General features: G+C 43.9%; 1 protein-coding gene across 1 annotated transcript in view; it reads right to left on the reverse strand.

The window, feature by feature from the left end:
• LOC132823334 (dedicator of cytokinesis protein 2-like) overlaps positions 1–20,886 on the reverse strand; it is a 717,727-nt gene that overhangs the window by 235,616 nt on the left and 461,225 nt on the right. The window contains exon 28 of the mRNA XM_060837030.1: positions 458–556. Coding sequence (XP_060693013.1) covers positions 458–556 — 99 coding nt within the window. The remainder of the gene's footprint in view (positions 1–457; positions 557–20,886) is intronic.

Genomic DNA, 20,886 nt, shown 5'->3' on the forward strand with positions numbered 1-20,886 from the left:
AAGTTCATGCTGTCGTGAGGGTACTTGCTCTCTGCTTACACCTCACGGAGACATAATCCCACATGGAACATCAAGGAGTCCAATAGCTACCCACTGGCCTTTCAGATTCTTTAACAGGGCATGGGTATCTGGAATCAGACATAAGCCAGAGCAGGTAAGGATGGCAAGTGTCTTCCCAGAAAAGCTGTTAGTGAACCAGATGGGCTTTTAATGACAATTGCCAATGGTCATTGTTACTAAAACCAATCTTCAATTCCCGATTTCTTGAATAATTAATGAAAATCCATCACTAGCCACAACAGGATTTGCGCCTGGGTTCCCCAAAGAGTTAGACCAATGGGTTTGTGTACAGCGACCTTATTATTTCTCCACCGTCAGTGAGCAGCATAGGTTAATACATTAAGGACGTGTAACCACGCAACAGCCCATTTGTTAGTGATGGAAAAGTCTTACTCACCACCAGGTCTTGATTTGTTTGGAAGGATTCTAGATAATTGGAGTAATGCTCATTATCCATCTGCTTGAATATTGCAGTCATGCATGCCACAAAATTACTCTGTAATAGAGAAACACCAAGAGAATTAGCCGTGAAGGATGCTATAGAAATGTGAGTTCTACTTCTCTGCCTTTCTTTTCACTTCTCGGACACGGTACCATTTTCAGAGGTAAGACAAAATCCTTTGTTGCAACCGTTATCGCTAAGCAATGCTGACACCATGGTCTTCAAAATGGTTACATAACTTGCACTGAATATACCCTCCTCCCTAAATTTATAGACGAGTGTGTGTCACTGGAAAAGCACAGCAGGTCAGGCAGCATCTGAGGAGCAGGAGAGTCGACGTTTCGGGCAAAATGTCATTCCTTATGCCTAAAATGTCGATTCTCCTGCTGCTTGGATACTGCCGGACCTGCTGTGCTTTTCCAGCAACACACTCTCGATTCTGATCTCCAACATCTGCAGCCCTCACTTTCTTCACTCTAAATTTATACTCAAACAGTTTCAATAACTGGTCAGGTGTTCTGCTTTGCCAGATTATGTTCTGGACAATTTACGACTCCCTATCTCTCCAGCCTATTTTGTTCTTTGCTTCCACACACTTGATGCTTTCCCTTTGGAGAAGCAGGACTGAGACTCAGTTTTGAAATGAACCATGGTTATATAGAAAGAATAGAATAATGACCAAGTTCAGGGTTCCAAATAATGTTTTCCTAGGGCAAACTTCCTTCTATTTTTACTGGTTGTTTTGGAACAGTTCCAAGGCAGATGACCAATAAAAAATTTGAAGGTGAAAGATCTAATATCAGAATTGCATTTTAATTCAATCACAGGACACAGATTTCATTGGCTGGACAGGTATTGATTGCCATTCCTTAACCGCCCTTGAGAAGTGGCAGTGAGCTGTTCTTTTGAACCACTGCAGTCATTTGGTACACCCAAAACGTCATCAAGAAGGGTGTTTTGGACTTTGACTCAGCGGCAACAAAGGAAGGGCCATGGAAAGGGTGACTAGACAAAGACTTTTCCCTGGGTAGGTGTGTAGGTTTAAGGGAGAGGGAAAAAATTAAAAGGGCAACTTTTTCACACATGGATGGTATGTGTATGAAATGAGCTGCCAGAGGAAGTGGTTGTGCTTAGTAAAATTACAACATTTAAAAGGCCTCTGCATGGATACATGAGCAGGAAGGGTTTAGAGTAATATGGGCCAAGTGCTAGAAAGTGGGACTAGGTTAGTTTAGAGTATCTGGTCAGCATGGAGGAGTTGAACTGAGGGGTCTGTTTCCATGCTGTACAGTTCTATGACTCTATGAATGGTATGTATTTCCAAGTTAGATGACGTGATCCTTATGGAGCAGTGGTAGTGTCCCTGTGTTTGATCCAGGAGACCCGGGCTCCAAGCCACCCCCATGCTCCAGAGGCACGTCATACCATCTCTGAACAGATTGATTCTCCAAGTCAGGATGTGAGTGGCTTGAAGGGAACTTGCAGCTAGTGGTGTTCCCATGTATGTGCTGCCTTTGTCCTTCTAGATGGTGGTAGTTGGAGGTTTGGGAGAGGCTGGTAAGGTGCCTTGGTGAATTTCTGCAGTGCATCTTGTAGATGGTACAGATTTCAACTACTAAGCATCAATGTAGAGAGAGTGAATGTTTGTAGATGTGATGTCAATCAAACAGGCTGCTTTGTCCTGGATGGTGTCAAGCTTTCCTAGTGTTGTTGAACTCATCTAGGCAAATGGGGACTATTCCATCACACTCCGAATATATGCCTTCCATATACTGGACAGGCTTTGGAGAGTCGGGAGGTGAGTTATTTGTTACAGCATTCCTAGCCTCTGACTTGCTCTTGCAGCCACAGTATTTATGTGGTGAATCCAGTTCAGTTTCTTGTCAATGGCCAACTCCAAATTGTCAATAAATGGGGGTTTCAACAATGTTGATGCCACTGAATGACAAGGGGTGATTAGATTCTCTTAGGATGGGTAACAGGCCCTTCGGCCCAAAAAGTCCACACCACCTCTCCAAAGAGTAACCAACCCAGACCCATTCCCCTACCCTATATTTACCCCTGACTAATGCAGCTAACACATGGGCAACTAAGTGCAGCCTATTCACCTGACTTGCACATTTTTGGATTGTGGGAGGGAACCGGAGCACCTGGAGGAAACCCACGCAGACACTGGGAGAACATACAAACTCCACACAGACAGTTACCTGAGGTAGGAACTGAACCTGGGTCCCTGGTGCTGTGAGGCAGCAGTGCTAACCACTGAGCCACCGTGCGACTCTGTGATGATTAGATTCTTTTTGTAGGAGGCAGTGGTTGCCAGGTATTTGTTTGACATGGTAAAAACAATGACTGCAGGTGCTGGAAACCAGATTCTGGATTAGTGGTGCTGGAAGAGCACAGCAGTTCAGGCAGCATCCGAGGAGCAGTAAAATCGACGTTTCGGGCAAAAGCCATTCATGCTGCCTGAACTCGTCTGCTCTTCCAGCACCACTAATCCAGAATTTGTTTGACATGAACGTTACTTGCCAATCATCAGCCAAACCTAAACATTGATAATCTATTCGCATTTGGACATGGACTACTTCAGTTTCGGAGGAGTCGCGGATGGTGTTGATCATTATGCAATCATCGGAGAACACCCCCAATTCTGACCTTATGATGGAGCGAGGGTCGTTGATAAAGTAGCTGAAGATGGTTAGATCTAGAACACTACCTTGTGGAAATCCTGCAGAGATGTCCTGGAGCTGAGGGGAGTGATCTCAAACAACCACAGCCATCTCTCTTTGTGCCATGTATGACACTAACCAGTGGAGAGTTTGCCCCCTCATACCCACTTATTCCATTTTTGCTAGGGCTCCTTAATGCCACACTTGGTTCAATGCAGCTTTGATATCAAGGGCTGTCACTCTCACCTCAGCTCCAGAATTCAGCTCTTTTGTCCACGTTTGAACCAAGGCTGTAATGAGGTCAGAAGCTGGGCAGAACCCAAACAGGGCGTCATTGAGCAGGTTATTGCTGAGCAGGTGCTGCTTGACCGCACTGTTGATGACACCTTCCAGCACTTCACTGGTGATCAAGAGTAGGTTGATGGGGCAGTAATTGGCCGGATTGGATTTGTCCTACCTTTTCATACAGGACAAACCCAGGCAATTTCCCACATTGTTGGGCAGACGCCTGTGTTGTAATTGTACTGAAACAGCTTGGCTAGGGGAGTGGCAAGTCATGGAGCACAGAACCATGTCAGGTGTTGTCAGGACCCATAGTTTTGCAGTATCATTTACCTTCAATTATATTTTGATATTATATGGAGTGAATCAAGTTAGATGAAGACTGGCATCTGTAATGCTGGGGACCACATTGGAGGAGGCTATGATGCACTTCTAGCTGAAGATTGCTATAAATGCTTCAGCCTTATCTTTTGCACTGATGTGTTGGGCTTTCCCACCATCGAGGCTGGAGAAATTTATGAACTTTCCTCCTCCAGTCAGTTGTTTAATTGTCTTCCACCATTGGAAGAGGCATGGAACTGCACAGCTTATATTTAATCTATTGGTTGTGGAATCATTTAGCTCTGATTTGCTGTTTATATTTTTGTAAGTAGTTGCATTAGGTTGCAATGCAGGTAGTCGTGTTTTGCAGCTTCACCAAACTGACACCTCATCTTTCGGTCTGCCTAGTGCTATCTTGCACTCTCTATTCAACCAGGATTAATCCCATGGCTTGATGGTAATGAGTGAGTGGCGGATGGGCTAGGCCATGAGGTTGCAGATTGTGTTGGGGTACAACTCTTTTGATAACCCACAGTACCTCCTGGATGTCCAGTGTTCAGATTTAAGATTGATATGAATTCTGTCCCTTTTAATCCAGCAATAGAGTCACACAACTCCGTGGAGAGCATTCTCAATGAGAAGATGGGATTACATCTCCACACTATGATGCGGTGGTCATTTTTATCAATACTGTCACAGACATGTATTGTGGCAGGTAGAGTGGCGAGGATGAGAATAAAAGTGGTTATCTTATTGGTTCCCTGACTAGTTGCCACAGACCCAGCCTATTAGTAATGACCTGGAGGACTCAGTCCATTCTTCTGCTGCTGAGACACTCTTGGTAATGGGCACTGAACTTCTCCATCCAGAGTATATTCTGTACCCAAGACACTCTCAATACTCCCTCCAACTGGGGTTCAATATAGAAGGGTAGTGATTTTGAACTGTATTGCTGAGTTGGGTTCAGTTGGCTGGACACATGGTACGCAGTACTGAGCAATATCGAGCATGGGTTTATTTCCTACACTGGCTTACATGAAGGTCTCACCTCCTCAACAGCGACCCTCACCTGTGGCATGGTGACCCTCAGGTTAAATCACCATCCATCATTTCCTCTCTCTGAGAGAGTAGCCCTATGATCCTATGCCAACTTTCCCTTGTCTGCCTGCACCTTCCCTGTCCATTGCCCACTGTGCCACGCGTTTAAAGGAGGTGTGGTTGTGTCTATCTCAGGATTTACCTCTCCAGCTCTTTTCCGCACTCACTATAACAGAGTAGTGGGCAAGCCCTTTCTGCAGGACACCTCACATGGGTCAGCAGGGGTAGGTCAGAGTCTACTTGAAGAACCGAATGATCCACATGGCATCGTTGCCACAGCTGGCACCAAGCTCCTTGAGATAATTGTTTACATGGGAGATCTCAGTCACCAACCACTTACCCTCCTACAGCAGCTTAGTAGAGCTGGGGGCAGTGCCTAGTAACTGGAATAAGATCAACAAACTCATTTCCTTTACGGGTGAGACCCCTGTACTGTCATCTATCGACAAGGACGTACGATCTTGGTCAAGACTCCAGTCGAGTGCAATGCAGCCAGAGTTGGTACACGGTCAGAAATGCTATCCTTTAATCCAGACATTTAAACAGCATCCCTCTCAGCTACCCACCCACCACCCTCTCAGACTGACAGACGAGATTCTAATCGAAAGAAGAGAAGGGGAGATCTTGTAATGCCTCAGTTAACCTCCGACAAGTATCGATGCTGAGGATTATCTAGAAAATTACACAATATTGACATGAAAACTGGGCAGCCTCCGTAATCCGCAATGCCAATTTTTATAGGTAGGACAAGTGGAAAATCCAGACTTGCCCCTTCCCTTACCTACGTCCTATCTCTCAGGCCTTATGCCCGAAATGATGACTCTTCTGTTCCTCAGGTGCTGCCTGACCTGCTGTGCTTTTTCCAGTATCTCAGTTTATGACTCCTCCCCCACCTCTCACCATGTCCGTGCTGAAGACAGCTGAGTTGGTGGCGACGAGGTTTGGTGATGTCCCACACCGATCAAGGAACATTTACCTAACAAATTCATTTGGCAAGCTGAAAATGGATCCTTAGGACCAAGTGTGTTTAACTATGGAAGACAATCAGCAGTAATATAAGTCATACTTTAAATTTAGAAATGTTCTGGAAACACTGCCTTACAATCATAGAGCTCAAAGTGACTGGTGCTGAAATATTCTCCATTTCACAACTAAACATTACAGTATTGGAAAGCACAGTGCCTCAGCCCTGAACATCTGAAGTTTGATGGAATTGTGTTGTGCGGTGTCCTAGCAGAGAGAATCTCAGACACTGTGCCGTTATGACCAGTCAGAAATTGAAAGGAACATCTCAACATCTATCAAACAAAAACACAAAGTACTGTAGATGCTAGCAACCAGAAACACACAGAAATTGCAGTAAAACGCAACTTTTTTTTAGATTAGATTAGATTACTTACAGTGCGGAAACAGGCCCTTCGGCCCAACAAGTCCACACCGACCCGCCGAAGCGCAACCCACCCATACCCCTACATTTACCCCTTACCTAACACTATGGGCAATTTAGCATGGCCAATTCACCTGACCCACACATCTTTGGACTGTTGGAGGAAACCGGAGCACCCGGAGGAAACCCACGCAGACACGGGGAGAACGTGCAAACTCCACACAGTCAGTCGCCCGAGTCGGGAATTGAACCCGGGTCTCAGGCGCTGTGAGGCAGCAGTGCTAACCACTGTGCCACCCACATTTCTGTAGACAAATTGAAGTTAATATTTCAGCTCCAGTGACCCGTCTACAGAACTGACTGTATCTTGGAGAAGGCTGGCCTTTATGCTGATGCTGGAGTTGGGGAGGGAGGAGGATGAAGCTGAGTGAGACAGAACAACAGTTCAGCAGACAAAGGAATGGTTAATGGTTAGCCTGGGAGGATGAATAGCTGCTAATGTGGGTCATTAGTAGCTGACAATGAGTTGGCTGGAGTAGCAGTCCATGTGATGACAAGGCTTGGTGTGTGAGGATTGGGGTAAGGGCATGGGAGAAGGTGCCTCAGGCCCTGAAATGATTAAACTCGATATTGAGTCTTGAAGACTGCGGGTCCCCCCCAAGCGGAAAATGAGGTGCTGTCCTTCCAGCTTGCACTGAGCTTCACTGGAGCACTGCAGCCTGAGACGGAGATGTTGGCCAGGGAACAGGGTGGGGTGTTGAAGCCATAGGTAACTGCAAGCTCAGGGTCATTTTTGCGGGCAGAACGTAGGTGTTCTGCAGAGTGGTCATCCAGTCTGCATTTTATCTGCTCTACACTGGGGAGAAGGCCTCATCATAACATGGGCTGCGACCGCCGACAGCTCATTATCGGCTACATCTGCATTAGCAGGTATTGATTCTCCTGGACTGACTTTTACCCCTTCTTTTATCTGCCTGACTATTGGTCTCTCACAGGGGAAGGTGTGGACTGCAGATGCTGAAGATCAGAAACATTGATTCTCCTGTTCCTTGGATGCTGCCTGACCTGCTGTGCTTTTCCAGCGTCACACATTTTGACTATTGTTCTCGCCCACCGGGCTCCATTACTCCCTCTGAGGAGCAAGAGAATCAACATTTCAGGCATAAGCCCTTCATCAGGACTCTAATTCTCCTGTTTTCCTGTCGATTCTCCTCCTCCTCGGATGCTGCCTGACCCGCTGTGCTTTTTCCAGTGTCACAGGTTATGACTCCTCCCCCATCTCGCACCACGTCCATGCTGAGGACAGCTGAGTTGATGGAGATGAGGAGTGAAGTAAGCTGCAGTAGGGATGTCCCACACAAATCAAGGATCATTTACTTAAAAACTCATTTGGCAAGCTGAAAATGGATCCTTAACACAAAGTGTCTTTAACGATGAAAGAGAATCAGCAGCCATACAAGTCATACTTTAAATTTAGAAATGTTCTGGAAACACTGCATTACAATCATCGAGCTCAAAGTGACTGGTGCTGAAATATTCTCCTCCTGTCTACATTTCACAACTAAACATTAAAATGTTGGAAAGCACATTGCCTGAACCCCGAGCATCTGAGGTTTGATGGAATTGAAATTTAAACACCCATTGTCTTGTGCAGTGTCATAGTCCTGTAACTGCTGAGCGAATCTCAGAGACCGTGCCATTATGACCAGTCAGAAATTGAAAGGAACATCTCAACGTCTATCAAACTAAAAACAAAGGACTGTGGGTGCTAGTGACCAGAAACGCACAGAAATCGCTGGAAAAACTCAGCATTTCTGTAGACAAAGTAAAGTTAATATTTCAGCTCCAGTGACCCGTCTACAGAACTGACTGTATCTTGGAGAAGGCTGGCCTTTATTCTGATGCTGGAGTCGGGGAGGGAGGAGGATGAAGCTGAGTGAGACAGAACAACAGTTCAGCAGATAAAGGAATGGTTCATGGTCAACCTGGGAGAATGAATAGCTGCTAATGTGGGCCATTAGTAGCTGACAATGAGTTGGCTGGAGTAGCAGTCCATGTGATGACAAGGCTTGGTGTGTGAGGATTGGGGTAAGGGCATGGGAGAAGGTGCCTCAGGCCCTGAAATGATTGAACTCGATATTGAGTCTTGAAGACTGCGGGTCCCCCCCAAGCGGAAAATTAGGTGCTGTCCTTCCAGCTTGCACTGAGCTTCACTGGAGCACTGCAGCCTGAGACGGAGATGTTGGCCAGGGAACAGGGTGGGGTGTTGAAGCCATAGGTAACTGCAAGCTCATGGTCATTTTTGCGGGCAGAATGTAGGTGTTCTGCAGAGTGGTCATCCAGTCTGCATTTTATCTGCTCTACATTGGGGAGATGGCCTCACCATAACATGAGCTGCTGCCTCAAACAACCCATTGTCGGCTACATCTGCATTAGCAGTTATTGATTCCCCTAGACTGACCTTTACCCCTTCATTTGTCTAAAATCTGATTGAAGATTTGTAGCTCGGGTATCCATTGTTGTGGTTCTGCTCGCCGAGCTGGAAGTTTTTGCTGCAAACGTTTCGTTCCCTGGCTAGGGAACATCATCAGTGCGGTGGGAGCCTCGTGTGAAGCGCTGCTTTGATGTTTCTTCCGGTATTTATATTGGTTTGTTCTTGCCGCTTCCGGGTGTCAGTTTCAGCTGCAGTGATTTGTATCTGGGGTCCAGGTCGATGTGTCTGTTGATGGATGTTCTTGCCGTTTCCGGGTGTCAGATTCACACGAGAAGAAGAAAAGGATAGCCAACTCCCATTCCTAGACGTGTTAGTAGAGAGGACACCTAACGGAGAATTCACCACAAGGATACACAGGAAACCAACACACACAGACCAAGTCTTAAACTATGAAAGTAACCACCCCAACACACACAAACGAAGCTGCATCAGGACACTATTCAAAAGGGCCACAACACACTGCAGTACACCAGAACTGCGAAAAGAAGAAGAGGAACATCTATACAAGGTATTCGCCAAAAACGGATACCCACGCAACTTTATCACCAGATGCCTAAGAGATAGACCACGGAACGAGGACATGCCACAACCAAAAGGACTAGCCACTCTACCATACGTCAGGAGTGTCTCAGAACTGACAGCCAGACTACTGCAACCCTTAGGACTCATAACAGCACACAAGCCAACATCCACGCTCAGACAACAACTCACTAGAACAAAGGACCCAATACCCAGCATGAGCCAAACTAACGTAGTTTACAAAATACCATGCAAGGACTGCACAAAACACTATATAGGACAAACAGGAAGACAGCTAACAATCCGCATCCACGAACATCAGCTAGCCACAAAACGACACGACCAGCTATCTCTAGTAGCCATACACTCAGACAACCAGCAACATGAATTTGACTGGGAAAACACCACTATCATAGGACAAGCCAGACAGAGAACAGCCAGAGAATTCCTAGAAGCATGGCATTCATCCCCAAACTCCATCAATAGACACATTGACCTGGACACCATATACAAACCACTACAGCTGAAACTGACACCCGGAAACGGCAAGAACATCCATCAACAGACACATCGACCTGGACCCCAGGTACAAATCACTGCAGCTGAAACTGACACCCGGAAGCGGCAAGAACAAACCAATATAAATACCGGAAGAAACATCAAAGCAGCGCTTCACAGGAGGCTCCCACCGCACTGATGATGTTCCCTAGCCAGGGAACGAAACGTTTGCAGCAAAAACTTCCAGCTCGGCGAGCAGAACCACAACCTTCTTTTGTCTACCCAACTATTGTTCTCTCCAGAGAGGTGTGGACTGCAGATGCTGAAGATCAGAAACATTGATTCTCCTGCTCCTTGGATGCTGCCTGACCTACTGTGCTTTTCCAGGGTCACACATTTTGACTATTGTTCTCGCCCACCGGGCTCCATTACGCCCTCTGAGGGGCAAGAGAATCGACATTTCAGGCATAAGCCCTTCATCATGACTCTAATTCTCCTGTCGACTCTCCTGCTCCTCGGATGCTGCCTGACCTGCTGTGCTTTTCCAGCGCCACACTCTCGCCTCTGATCTCCAGCATCTACAGTCTTCAGTTTCTCCATTACTTCAGGATATAGACCAACCATTTCCTAGCTACAATAAGTTCCGAAGAAAAGTCTCCGGACCCGGAAACTTGTTTGCCGTCCATTGATGCTGCCAGGCCTGTTGAGGTTTTCCAGCAATGTCTGTCTGTGTAACTCAAAGTCTATGTTGTGCACTTTAATCAGAGGATACAAGGCAGTGTGAAGAGCAAATAGCAATGCAGTTGGTGACAATGAAAAGCCAAAGTTCAGAAGCGAAGCCTGGGCAATAAATAGAAATCTGAGTCAACAATACAAAGTTGAAAGGTTTCACAGGGAATGCCAAACAGAGTTTTTTCACAAAAATTAATGATAATCGTTGAGAGCAGGTGGGCATTCCAAACTAGTGACTGTTTACTATGAGACACCTTGGGAGAGTGGGTGGTGTGAATTAGCTTTCAATAAAGCCTCAAAGCCAGAGAGAGCGATAGAGAGAGAGAGAGAGAGAGAAAAAAACACAACTGATGAACATGGCTAGCAACTGTATGTGTTGCAGGTGTTATACTCTGCACAGTTTTACCTCTGTCCCAGATGACTAATGGTGATCCTATCAATCAACATTTTGCCAAACATTTGTCTTAAATACATGGCTACATTTGAGGTTTATTGCTCTCATACGAGCGTGGGTAATGTGAGATAGAATGTTCCGTTGTGAAATAGACTGCTGTCATTCAGTATCCCAGTTTGCTGAAGAAAAGGACTTTTGTTAAGTGCCAAATGACAGCTTGTCCCCAAACTAGGAACCATGGTCAGTTAGCATCATCATCTTCCATCGAGAAAGGGTTAAGACAGGTGGGTGATGCAGAAATGGGGAGAAACCAACTATTTTAAATTCAATGCATTTGTACTTGGGATGCTGACATCTCAAGCGAGACTGGCATTTAGCGGACATCTATCTCACCATCCTTGAGAAGTAGTTGGTGAACTTTTTTGTTGTCAGTGTAGTGAGGGTGCTCCTACAATGCTATTAGGCAAGGAGTTCATGGATGATTAAGGACTGTTTTGTAATCTCTCAATCAGGAAAGTTTAGAACATGGAGATAAGGTGCTCTCATACATCTTCCGCCTTTGTCCTGTGTGCTGGAAAGGAGATGCTACTGAAGAAACTTTAGTTGGTCCAGTAAACATCGACTCTCCTGCTCCTTAGGTGGTGCCTGACCAGCTCTGCTTTTCCAGTGCCACGCTTTGTGACTAGTGTCAACAGCATTCATTTATAAACCTGGTTGGACTACATATTCAGTAAGTAGAATTGATGTGATGAAAAATTGAAGATTTTTCAACCTTCCTGTAACTTTGAACGTTCTTGCAAAAGCTTTGTCGCTGTTGGTTATGTGTTATACCTCAAGGCCATTGTGCATAAAGGTTGAAAAGGCACATTAAAATGTAAAATGTTAATTCTATCGATACCTTCACTCGTTACAAAACAGAGACGATGAGGCTCTGAGTCAGCCTTGACATAGAGCAAAACGGGAAAATAAATCAATCTTCTCTAGCCATCTAAGACACAGCAGGGTAAATGAAAGCCAAAGCAAAAAGGAACCCGAGGCTAAATAAGGACATGACTTAGATCTGCAGTAAGGAAACAAAAGCAAAGCCTTGCTAATGAGCCACAGCAGGTGAAGACATAACAGATTGGCAGGCAAAAAGTCCTGTAATGATATCCAAGGGGACAAGGTTGATTTATAGTGATTAACCCAGTCAAAGGTGATTTCAGTATTAATGATCTAATGTTCTGTGATGAAGTCAGACGTCAGTGACATACTTAGTTCAGAAGAATTCAGACACAATGTTTAGCAGTCACAAATTCGCGAACGTAACTGAAAAAAAGCCTTGAGTTTTTTTTCTGATATTTAAATGCGATGAGTCAGCGATCAGCCTCTATCTGTGTGTCTTAGGGAGTGCTAAAGAGAATCGCAATGGTGAATGTACGGAAATCCACCAAATGTTTGCAAACTCATCGGTTTCAGAAGAACTTAAAGAGCAAAGATAGGAATGATACTTGATTGGGATTGAGTGGCTGGAAAGTATATTGCTGGGAAAAAGGGTTGCATCTTTCTTTTTACTGCTCGTGATGAGACCTTTTTAAATTGTCATTATGTTCTTTTGTTACAAGTACATTGGCAGCTTCTTGTAAATATTTTCAGTGATTGGTCATCACAGTATACAAACTGAAAAACAAAAATTTATAGTCTATCAAGGCAGATTGCCCTCTAAGACTTCAATTGACTTGTCCTTTATTTCCATAATCTCTGATCAGTACACATCCAAAAAGGCTATTTTCCAAAAGAAATGCATCTAATTTTCATTTGAATAAATTAATTCTGAAGTTTTCTATTACCTTTCAAGGGAAGTTATTCTAAAGAGTAGCCCCTTGCTCACTGTTCCCACAGGTGGGTTGTGAATTCACCTCAAATTGTCCACTTTTTCCACCCAACTTCCATTATTTCTGTGAAACTTATTGAAGTTCATGCATAAAGGTACTGAACCTCAAAACAGATTTCCTAAGAGTTTATCTTACTTAAATTACTGAATCTTGTTGCTACATATTTGCCTGACTAGTGAGTATCATAGCCCCAAACTGTCTTATTTGTGCTGTTTGATAACAGCTAAATCCTCTGCTGCTGTCCTATATAGAGGTACAATAATGATCTGTATTCAATTAACTGGGATCCTCTCAATTTTAAACAGTGTTCCTGTCAGGCACCGATCTATCTGCTCCCCCTCCCACCCTCCTCCGCCCTGTCAATTTGAATCCTTTTTCTCATTATTCTGTCTGAACTATTAGCTGAGTGGGTGGAGAGGGTAATTCTCAAGCTCTATCAAATCTCTCTTATTTTTTCTAACAGGTATAATTGCGCTAACACTTTATGTATGTCCTCCTAATTACTGCTCCATGTTGTGGGTGGAAAGGGTCTATATGTGATGGAGAAAAATGGAAATCAATTCAGAAATGGTTGCGTTGGCCAGCTACCTCAATGGATAATGACATCATTAGTAAAGATGAAAATGGTTCCATGTTCAGCTATTGCTGTTTAGTCACACATTTTGGAATTTCCCACCCTCTTCCCTGCAAATCTTTCCACTTGTTGACTCTCCCTTTTTCAAAATATTAGCTCCAATCAACCACTTAAACCTATTTTTTTACGTCATTTCTCATAAAGTCGCTATTTCCGTCTCTGCATCAATTCTACGTTAATGTGCATTGGGGCACTGCACTGTCCTGAAGATGCAGTGTAGATGCACATTGTTGCTGCTGGGCTGTTGACTTGTGCTGACTTGACTATTCTCACAGGATTTTGTGACATTTGCCAATTCAAGTTGTGGGCTTGTGAGAGGAATAATCATTCAGTGTTCATTCCTTGCTGGCAAGTGTACAAAGAAAGTCTGTGGAATCAGATGCAAGAGTTGGTTAAACAACACAGAGACTTCAGAGAGCCAACCACTTGAGCTGGTAGCTCGAGTGCACAAACCCAGACTGGAGATCAGGGTTGAAATCACAAAGCATGCCAAAAAGTACACATTTTTGAAAGAAAACTCCAAGAAAAGCCCATCTTGTCAGACAGACAGACCTCCACACTTGCATTAATTATAAAGAACATTCTTTTTAAAATCAATTTTCTTTCAAAGATGCCATTAACGAGCAGCAGAATATGAAGGTTTGACAGGAATACAATGACGCAAAGTCACCACAAGGACTTGCTGCAGAGTACAAAGTACAAAATGACTTCAGTATCTCTGATCCTAATGGATGCCTCAATATTAAAGTAGTTCTGGTAAGTTTCAACAGTTCAGAGGACGCCCCAGTTTTAGTGTACTTTGATCAAGGGAAATGAGTCAAGCGTTCATTGAAGTCAATGGAGCATGTAGATTGGGAACTTCAGGTGTAAAATACATGCCACACTAAACCCACTCATGGGTTAAGTTAAGAATTAGTCTTCAGCATTGCAGGATGAAATATATTCCATGATATACTTTATCCTGGCATTTGTCAAATTCACTCTACATTTACAACATAGAATCCCAACAGTATGGAAGCAGAGTATTCAGCCTATCAAACTCACACTAACCCTCCAAAGACCATCCCACTCAATCCTTGTAACCCTGAATTTCCCATGGCTAATCCACCCAGCCTGCACATACCTGGACACTATGAGCAATTTATGAACCCTTCCTGAAGAAGGGCCTATGACCGAAACGTCGATTCTCCTGTTCCTTTGATACTGCCTGACCTGCTGTGCTTTTCCAGCAACACATTTTTAAGCTTTGATCTCCAGCATCTGCAGTCCTCACGTTCTCCTACGCAATTTAGCATGGCCAATCCACCTGATCTGCACACCTTCAGACTGTGGGAGGAAACCAGAGCAAACGCACGCAGACACAGAGAAAACATGCAAACTCCACATGGACAGACACCTGAGAGTGGAATTACCTGGTGCTGTGATGTAACAGAGTTCACTACTGAGCCATCGTGCCTTTCCATGGCTAAATAAGTCAAAATTCTCAGTTGTTTAAATACAGTAATGAAGCAGACAACATTTCCATTTTTTAATTATTTATTCATTTTATGAGGTGTGGGTGTCACTGGCTGGGCCAACATCTATTGTTCCTCACTAGTCGCCTTTGAGAAGGTGGGGGTGAGCTGCCTTCTTGAACCGCTGCAGTCCACCTGCTGTGGGTTGACCCACAATGGCATGAGGGAAGGAATATTTCCAAGTCAAGATGGTGAGTGGCTTGGAGGGGAACTTGAAGGTGGTAGTGTTCCCCTGTATCGGCTGCCCTTACCCTTCCAGATAGAAGTGGTCGTCAGTTTGGAAGATGCTGTCTGATGACCTTTAGTGAATTTCTGGAGCATATCTTATAGACAGAATGCAGTACTGCTACTGAGCATCAGTGTTGGAGAGAGTGGATGCTTGTGTAATGCAGTGCTAATCAAGCAGGCTACTTTGTGCTGGACGGTGTCAAGCTTCTTGAGTGTTGTTGGGACTGCACTCATTCAGGCCAGTGGAGAGTATTGCATCAAACTCCTGACTTGAGCCTTGTAGACAGGCTTTGGGGAGTCAGGAGTTGAGTTACTCGCTGGAGTATTCCTAGCCTCTGACCTGCTCTTGACGTCACTCTGATTATGTGGTGAATCCAGTTGAGTTTATAGTTAATGATAACTCCCAAGATGTTGTCAGTGATGGTAACACCATTGAATGTCAAGGGACGGTAGTTAGATTGTCTCTTATTGGTGATGATCATAGCCCGATATTTGTGTGACTTGAGCGTTACTCGTCACTTGTCTGCCCGTTCAGCACATTGGCAATTCTCTTCTCTCCTTCGGACAAAGACTGTCAATTCCAAGGCTTGCATCTCAAATATTTCATAATCAAATTTGCACATGGTCCCAATGCGTTAGACTGTCCATTAGATAGTTCAGTGTCTCAACAAGCTTTGGTTAGTCTCATCCTCACCACAAACTCAGGAGCATAAGATTCAGGGTGGCAATACTGAGGGAATGCTGCACTGTTGGAGCTGTCATTATTCAGTTGAGATAGTAAACTGTCATAAGCTTCATTGGTTCCATCGAACAGTGAAGATTTCACTTGGCCAACATTATCCTTTCTCAACCATCAGAAAAGCAAAATCAGCTGGCCATATACTTTATGACTTTTGGCTGGGTGTATGGTGTGTGAACTGAGTTTGTCACACTGATCTAATCACTGCTCCTTGTCAGTGACTTACAATGTGTGAAGTATTTCGGATGTTTTGATAAGATGCTTTAGTGAGGTAACGTTATATAAATATGTTTTGTAATTTTTTTATGAAAAGAAATCTTTCATCTGTAAACTGAACATTTGCATTGCCAACGTGATTTTTTTTCTCTATATTTCTTTAGTTTAAAATCTGAAATTGTGTGTCAGCTTTTGTTACAACCCTGATGGAGGAGCTGCACAGGTAAACAAACTCCAATCTTCAAGAACTGTAATATTTCTTGAAAAGGACAAGTGCCACAGTTCTGCTTTCTCATGAGAGAGAGGGGTGCATGTTTAAACTGAGGCTCACCATATCTTGGAAGAGGGGAAGATCGTATGAGGAAAGGCTGAGGCACTTGGGGCTGTTCTCATTGGAGAAAAGAAGGTTTAGGGGAGATTTGATAGAGGTGTACAAGATGATTAGGGGTTTAGATAGGGTTGACAGTGAGAACCTTTTTCCGTTAATGGAGTCAGCTGTTACTAGGGGACACAGCTTTAAATTAAGGGGTGGTAGGTATAGGACTGACGTTAAGGGTAGATTCTTTACTCAGCGGGTTGTGAGTTCATGGAATGACCTGCCAGTAGCAGTGGTGGACTCTCGCTCTTTATGGTCATTTAAGTGGGCATTGGATAAGCATATGGAGATTATTGGGCTAGTGTAGGTTAGGTAGGCTTCGGTCGGCGCAACATCGAGGGCCGAAGGGCCTGTACTGCGCTGTATTTTTCTATGTTCTATGTTCTCTGTTCTAAATAAAGTTCTTCATTGTAATCTTAGCTGGTGTGGGAATTGAACCCACGCTGTTGGCAGCACTCTGCATTACGAAGCAACCATCCAACCACATGAACTAACTGACCCCTCCCCCATTCCTTTCACTCAGACCTTTATTTGGAGAAATGACCCTCAAGTTGCATCTAAACCTCTTGCTCTTCATCTTAAAGCTGTGCCCCTGGTTATCAACCCCTCTACAAAAGGGAAACATTCTCCCTATCTACTCAATCTATGCCCCTCATAACTTTATTCACCTCAGTAAGGTTCCCCCTCAGCCTTCTCTGCTCTAAATAATTCCATCGTATCCTGTCTACTACCAACCGTTACCACGCAAACTTCAAACTTTCCCCTTTCAGTCCAAGCATGGAGCCATTCATTAACACACAGGCAGAGAAGATGGACAATTCTGCAAAAATATTGTTGATGGTAAACCATTGTCAAAAAGGAACAAATTCTGTGGATCAAAAGTTTAAAGCACAAAGGGTGGAAAGAGGTGACTCTCTCACAGCTCTGTTTGGTGTTTGGTGATGATACCACATTGTTGTTAAACACAGAAGAACCTCAATTCAGTCGGTGTCCAGTTGCACATAGATCTTTGCTTGGCTTTGACATTCTTCTTTTCAATGTTGTTAAACATTTCTCCACTCACAGAGGGGGAGAGATAGATAGATAGATAGAGACCTGTCTTGGCCTGCAGTCTTTCTGAAGGTGTGAGTGTATCTGCCCTCTCCTAGTTCTGTAATAAACTGGTACTTGGAAAGACGTTGCTAAGCCATCATCAATACAAAGACACCAGCAATAACTGATTCCACTTTGTGTCACAGAAGTATCTTCTCCATAAGTTACATGACCATGTCTGAATGATAAGGAGAAAGTGGGGGACTACAGATGCTGGAGATCAGCATCAAAAAGTATAGTGCTAGAAAAGCACAGCAGGTCAGGCAGCAACAGAACAGCAGGAGAAGTGATGTTTTGGGTATAAACACTTTCTCAGGAATGTCTGATGAACAGCTGACACCCAAAACATCGACACATGACTCTCCTGCTCCTCGGATGCTGCCTGACCTGCTGTGCTTTTCCAGCGCCACGCTCTTTGACATGTGTAAATAATAAGTCAACACGACACAGGTCCACTTTTAATCTTTGAGTCACGAGAAACCCACAAATGCTGCACACTCATTTTCAATTGATATTCCAAATAATAAACACCAGTCTTAACATTTTGCACTTTTTTAAAAGATGCTATCTCTCAGTTTAAATAGATCGTCACCCTTGACAATGTGTTCTGAAGCTTGAATTTTATGTTCCGTAGTTAGTAGACTTCACTGTGATATGTTGTGTTATGTGGTGACTCATTTGCAGTTTTGGGCGACAGGACCTGAGGGAGGAGGGGAAGTGGGAGAGGAGTTAGGGGAGGTTGTGAGGTAGGCTTGAGGCTTGAGGCCTGAGTGGGGCAGAAGGATGCAAAGACAGGCCTTCTGACATTGGGCAGCTCTGAAGCAGTCTCAAGAGGATGTCAGGAAAGCTTAGACCATATTCAATCATGACGTTGTGGAGAACCATACATGCTGAGTTACAAATTGTTTATGTTTCAAGATGCATGATGTGCCTCAGGCGTTTGGGTCTCTGTTGTACTGATACGAGCCATGAATCTCCATTCTGGACATGAGGTACTAATCATTGCAATGATGTGTTAGAAAAGATGTTCCGTCTCTTTGAGAAGGCAAACAGTGCGTTTACAAGACTGCTGCAGGGATAACTCACAACCTCATATTTACATGTTTTTATTACCTTGTGAAGCACTCTGATACTTAAAAAAACACACTAAGCAGGGGGTTAATATGACATTAACATCTTGCTTATTGCAACTGCCTTGAGGGACCAAAGATTTGTTTTTGTGAGAATGGCTAGAGTATCTTTTCAAGTTACGATTCCAAGTGCCCCATTGTTTCCTGCTTTTCCCAGAGCACAAGTTATATTTAGTGTCACAGTGTAGCACCTATTTATCTAGATCAGAGCTGTCTATCTTGGCCATGAATACCTGGCATGAGTTCCTTTGTAGGAAACAATATTAGATTCAGTGCTTTGCTTCCGGCCTCAGTCATCGCAACCTGTACAGGAAGAAGGCCACTCAGCCCGTTCACCAGAAAGAACTTACAGCAACTTGCCACTCAGCACTGATTTTGCAACACACTATCCAAATCCTTCTCAAATTATTCCAGTGTTTTCACCTTTCTACCCAACATCAATCCCTGTTTAAAACAAAATCCAGAAGGAGGCGTTTTGTCTACTCTTCCTGTGTTGACTCTTTGAATGATTTAACCAATATGTCCCACACCCCTGCACTTTCATCAGTACCCTGAAAAAGTATATTTGAGTATCTGAGTTGAGAGCAGGGTGCTGGAAAAGCACAGCAGGCCAGACAGCATCCAAGGAGCAGGAGAATTGACATTTCTCGTGCTTCTTGGAAGCTGCCTGACCTGCTGTGCATTTCCAGCACCCTGCTCTTGATTCTGATCTCCGGCATGTGCAGTCCTCACTTTCTCCATATTTGGGTATCTATCCAGTTAACTTGTTTCAAATTCTTCTTGAATCTACTTTCACCAACCTTTCAGGCTATGTATTTCAGATCACAATACCTTGCATTACAATTAATTCTCTCATTCTCCCTACGGTTCTTTTCCCATTGTCGTGAGCATGGGCCCTCTGGTTACCAACCCTTGCATCACTGAGAACAATTTCTCCCTCCCTGCAATGGAATAATCCCTCATAATTCAGAGCCTCTGGTTTGAATACACCCCGAATTTTTAGGAGAACAATCGCTGGGGGATACAGAGTTCAGGGCCTCTAACACCACACTGCATTTCTGTAGAAAATGTAGTAGCCAACATAATAATGCATGAAAGGTCAGAGTTAGAGGACTTTGAACTTAGAGAGTCATGAGGCTGTCAGAACTTTCAAAGATGGGGAGGGAAGGGCCATGGAAAAGGCTGAAAATCAGGAAGCAAACTTTTAGATTTGAGGCATTATTGTACATGGAGCCAATGTTGGTCAAAGAATAGGGTGGGCCTAACAAGCCTGCAATGGAAATTTAACACCACCCATTGCATTATGGGAAGAGAAGAAGGTTGTAGGTTTTTCCTTTCCATATGCACAGTTGCATTGGAATCTCCAATGCGAATTAAGGAAATCTCATACTCAATCAACATTAAAATGTCATTAAAAGGTGAAAATCTATAACAAAAGCCCCTAAACTGTTCTCTTACTATTCATCCCTTCGGATTCCTCCTTCCAGCTCATTAATCTTGCTGCTTAAGTGAAGCGTGAACATTATTTATGGAGCACAAGTGCTAAGGTTATTGTTTCAATGTATCTGGAGGTTTTGGGTCATTAATTAATATTCTAAGTTATTTGTCTCTGCAAGTTTGAAGACTTCTTCTTATCACCAAACACTTTGTCTCCTCTCTAGATGGGCTATGGTTTCAGTGGTATTGAGTGTGTCTGTACAGTACAGCTCTGCATATATCTGCACATTGAAGACCTTGGCCACTTATCCTGAGTAAGCCTTGACCCTGAACATCCCAGGCAATTCATCCAGATGCTGTGCCTCACTCACTACCAACACAGGTAAGTTCAATCGGAAAGGTTAACCAGATTCTGTCTCTTTTGTCAATGGTTCATGAGATGTGGGAAAAGCTGGCTAGGCCAGAAATGATTCCTTAGCTTTAATACCCAGAGGAGCATTGAGAGTTGAACACATCGCCTTGAGTCTGAAGCCCAATGTAACTTAGAACAGGTTACAATGGCAAATTTCCTTCCTTCAAATACAACAGTGAGCCTGATGGGTTTGTACAACAATCAAAATATTTTAGACAAAGTTTTTCTCAATTCTGTATTTTTTATTGAGTTCAAATTCCACTTGCTGCCATAATTTTGTTCCCAGAACATGAACATGGGGCTCTGGTTTATCAGTCCGGTGACATTATCATCTTGCC

The sequence above is a fragment of the Hemiscyllium ocellatum genome, chromosome 16, assembly GCF_020745735.1.
Source record: "Hemiscyllium ocellatum isolate sHemOce1 chromosome 16, sHemOce1.pat.X.cur, whole genome shotgun sequence".
Lineage (NCBI taxonomy): Eukaryota > Metazoa > Chordata > Chondrichthyes > Orectolobiformes > Hemiscylliidae > Hemiscyllium > Hemiscyllium ocellatum.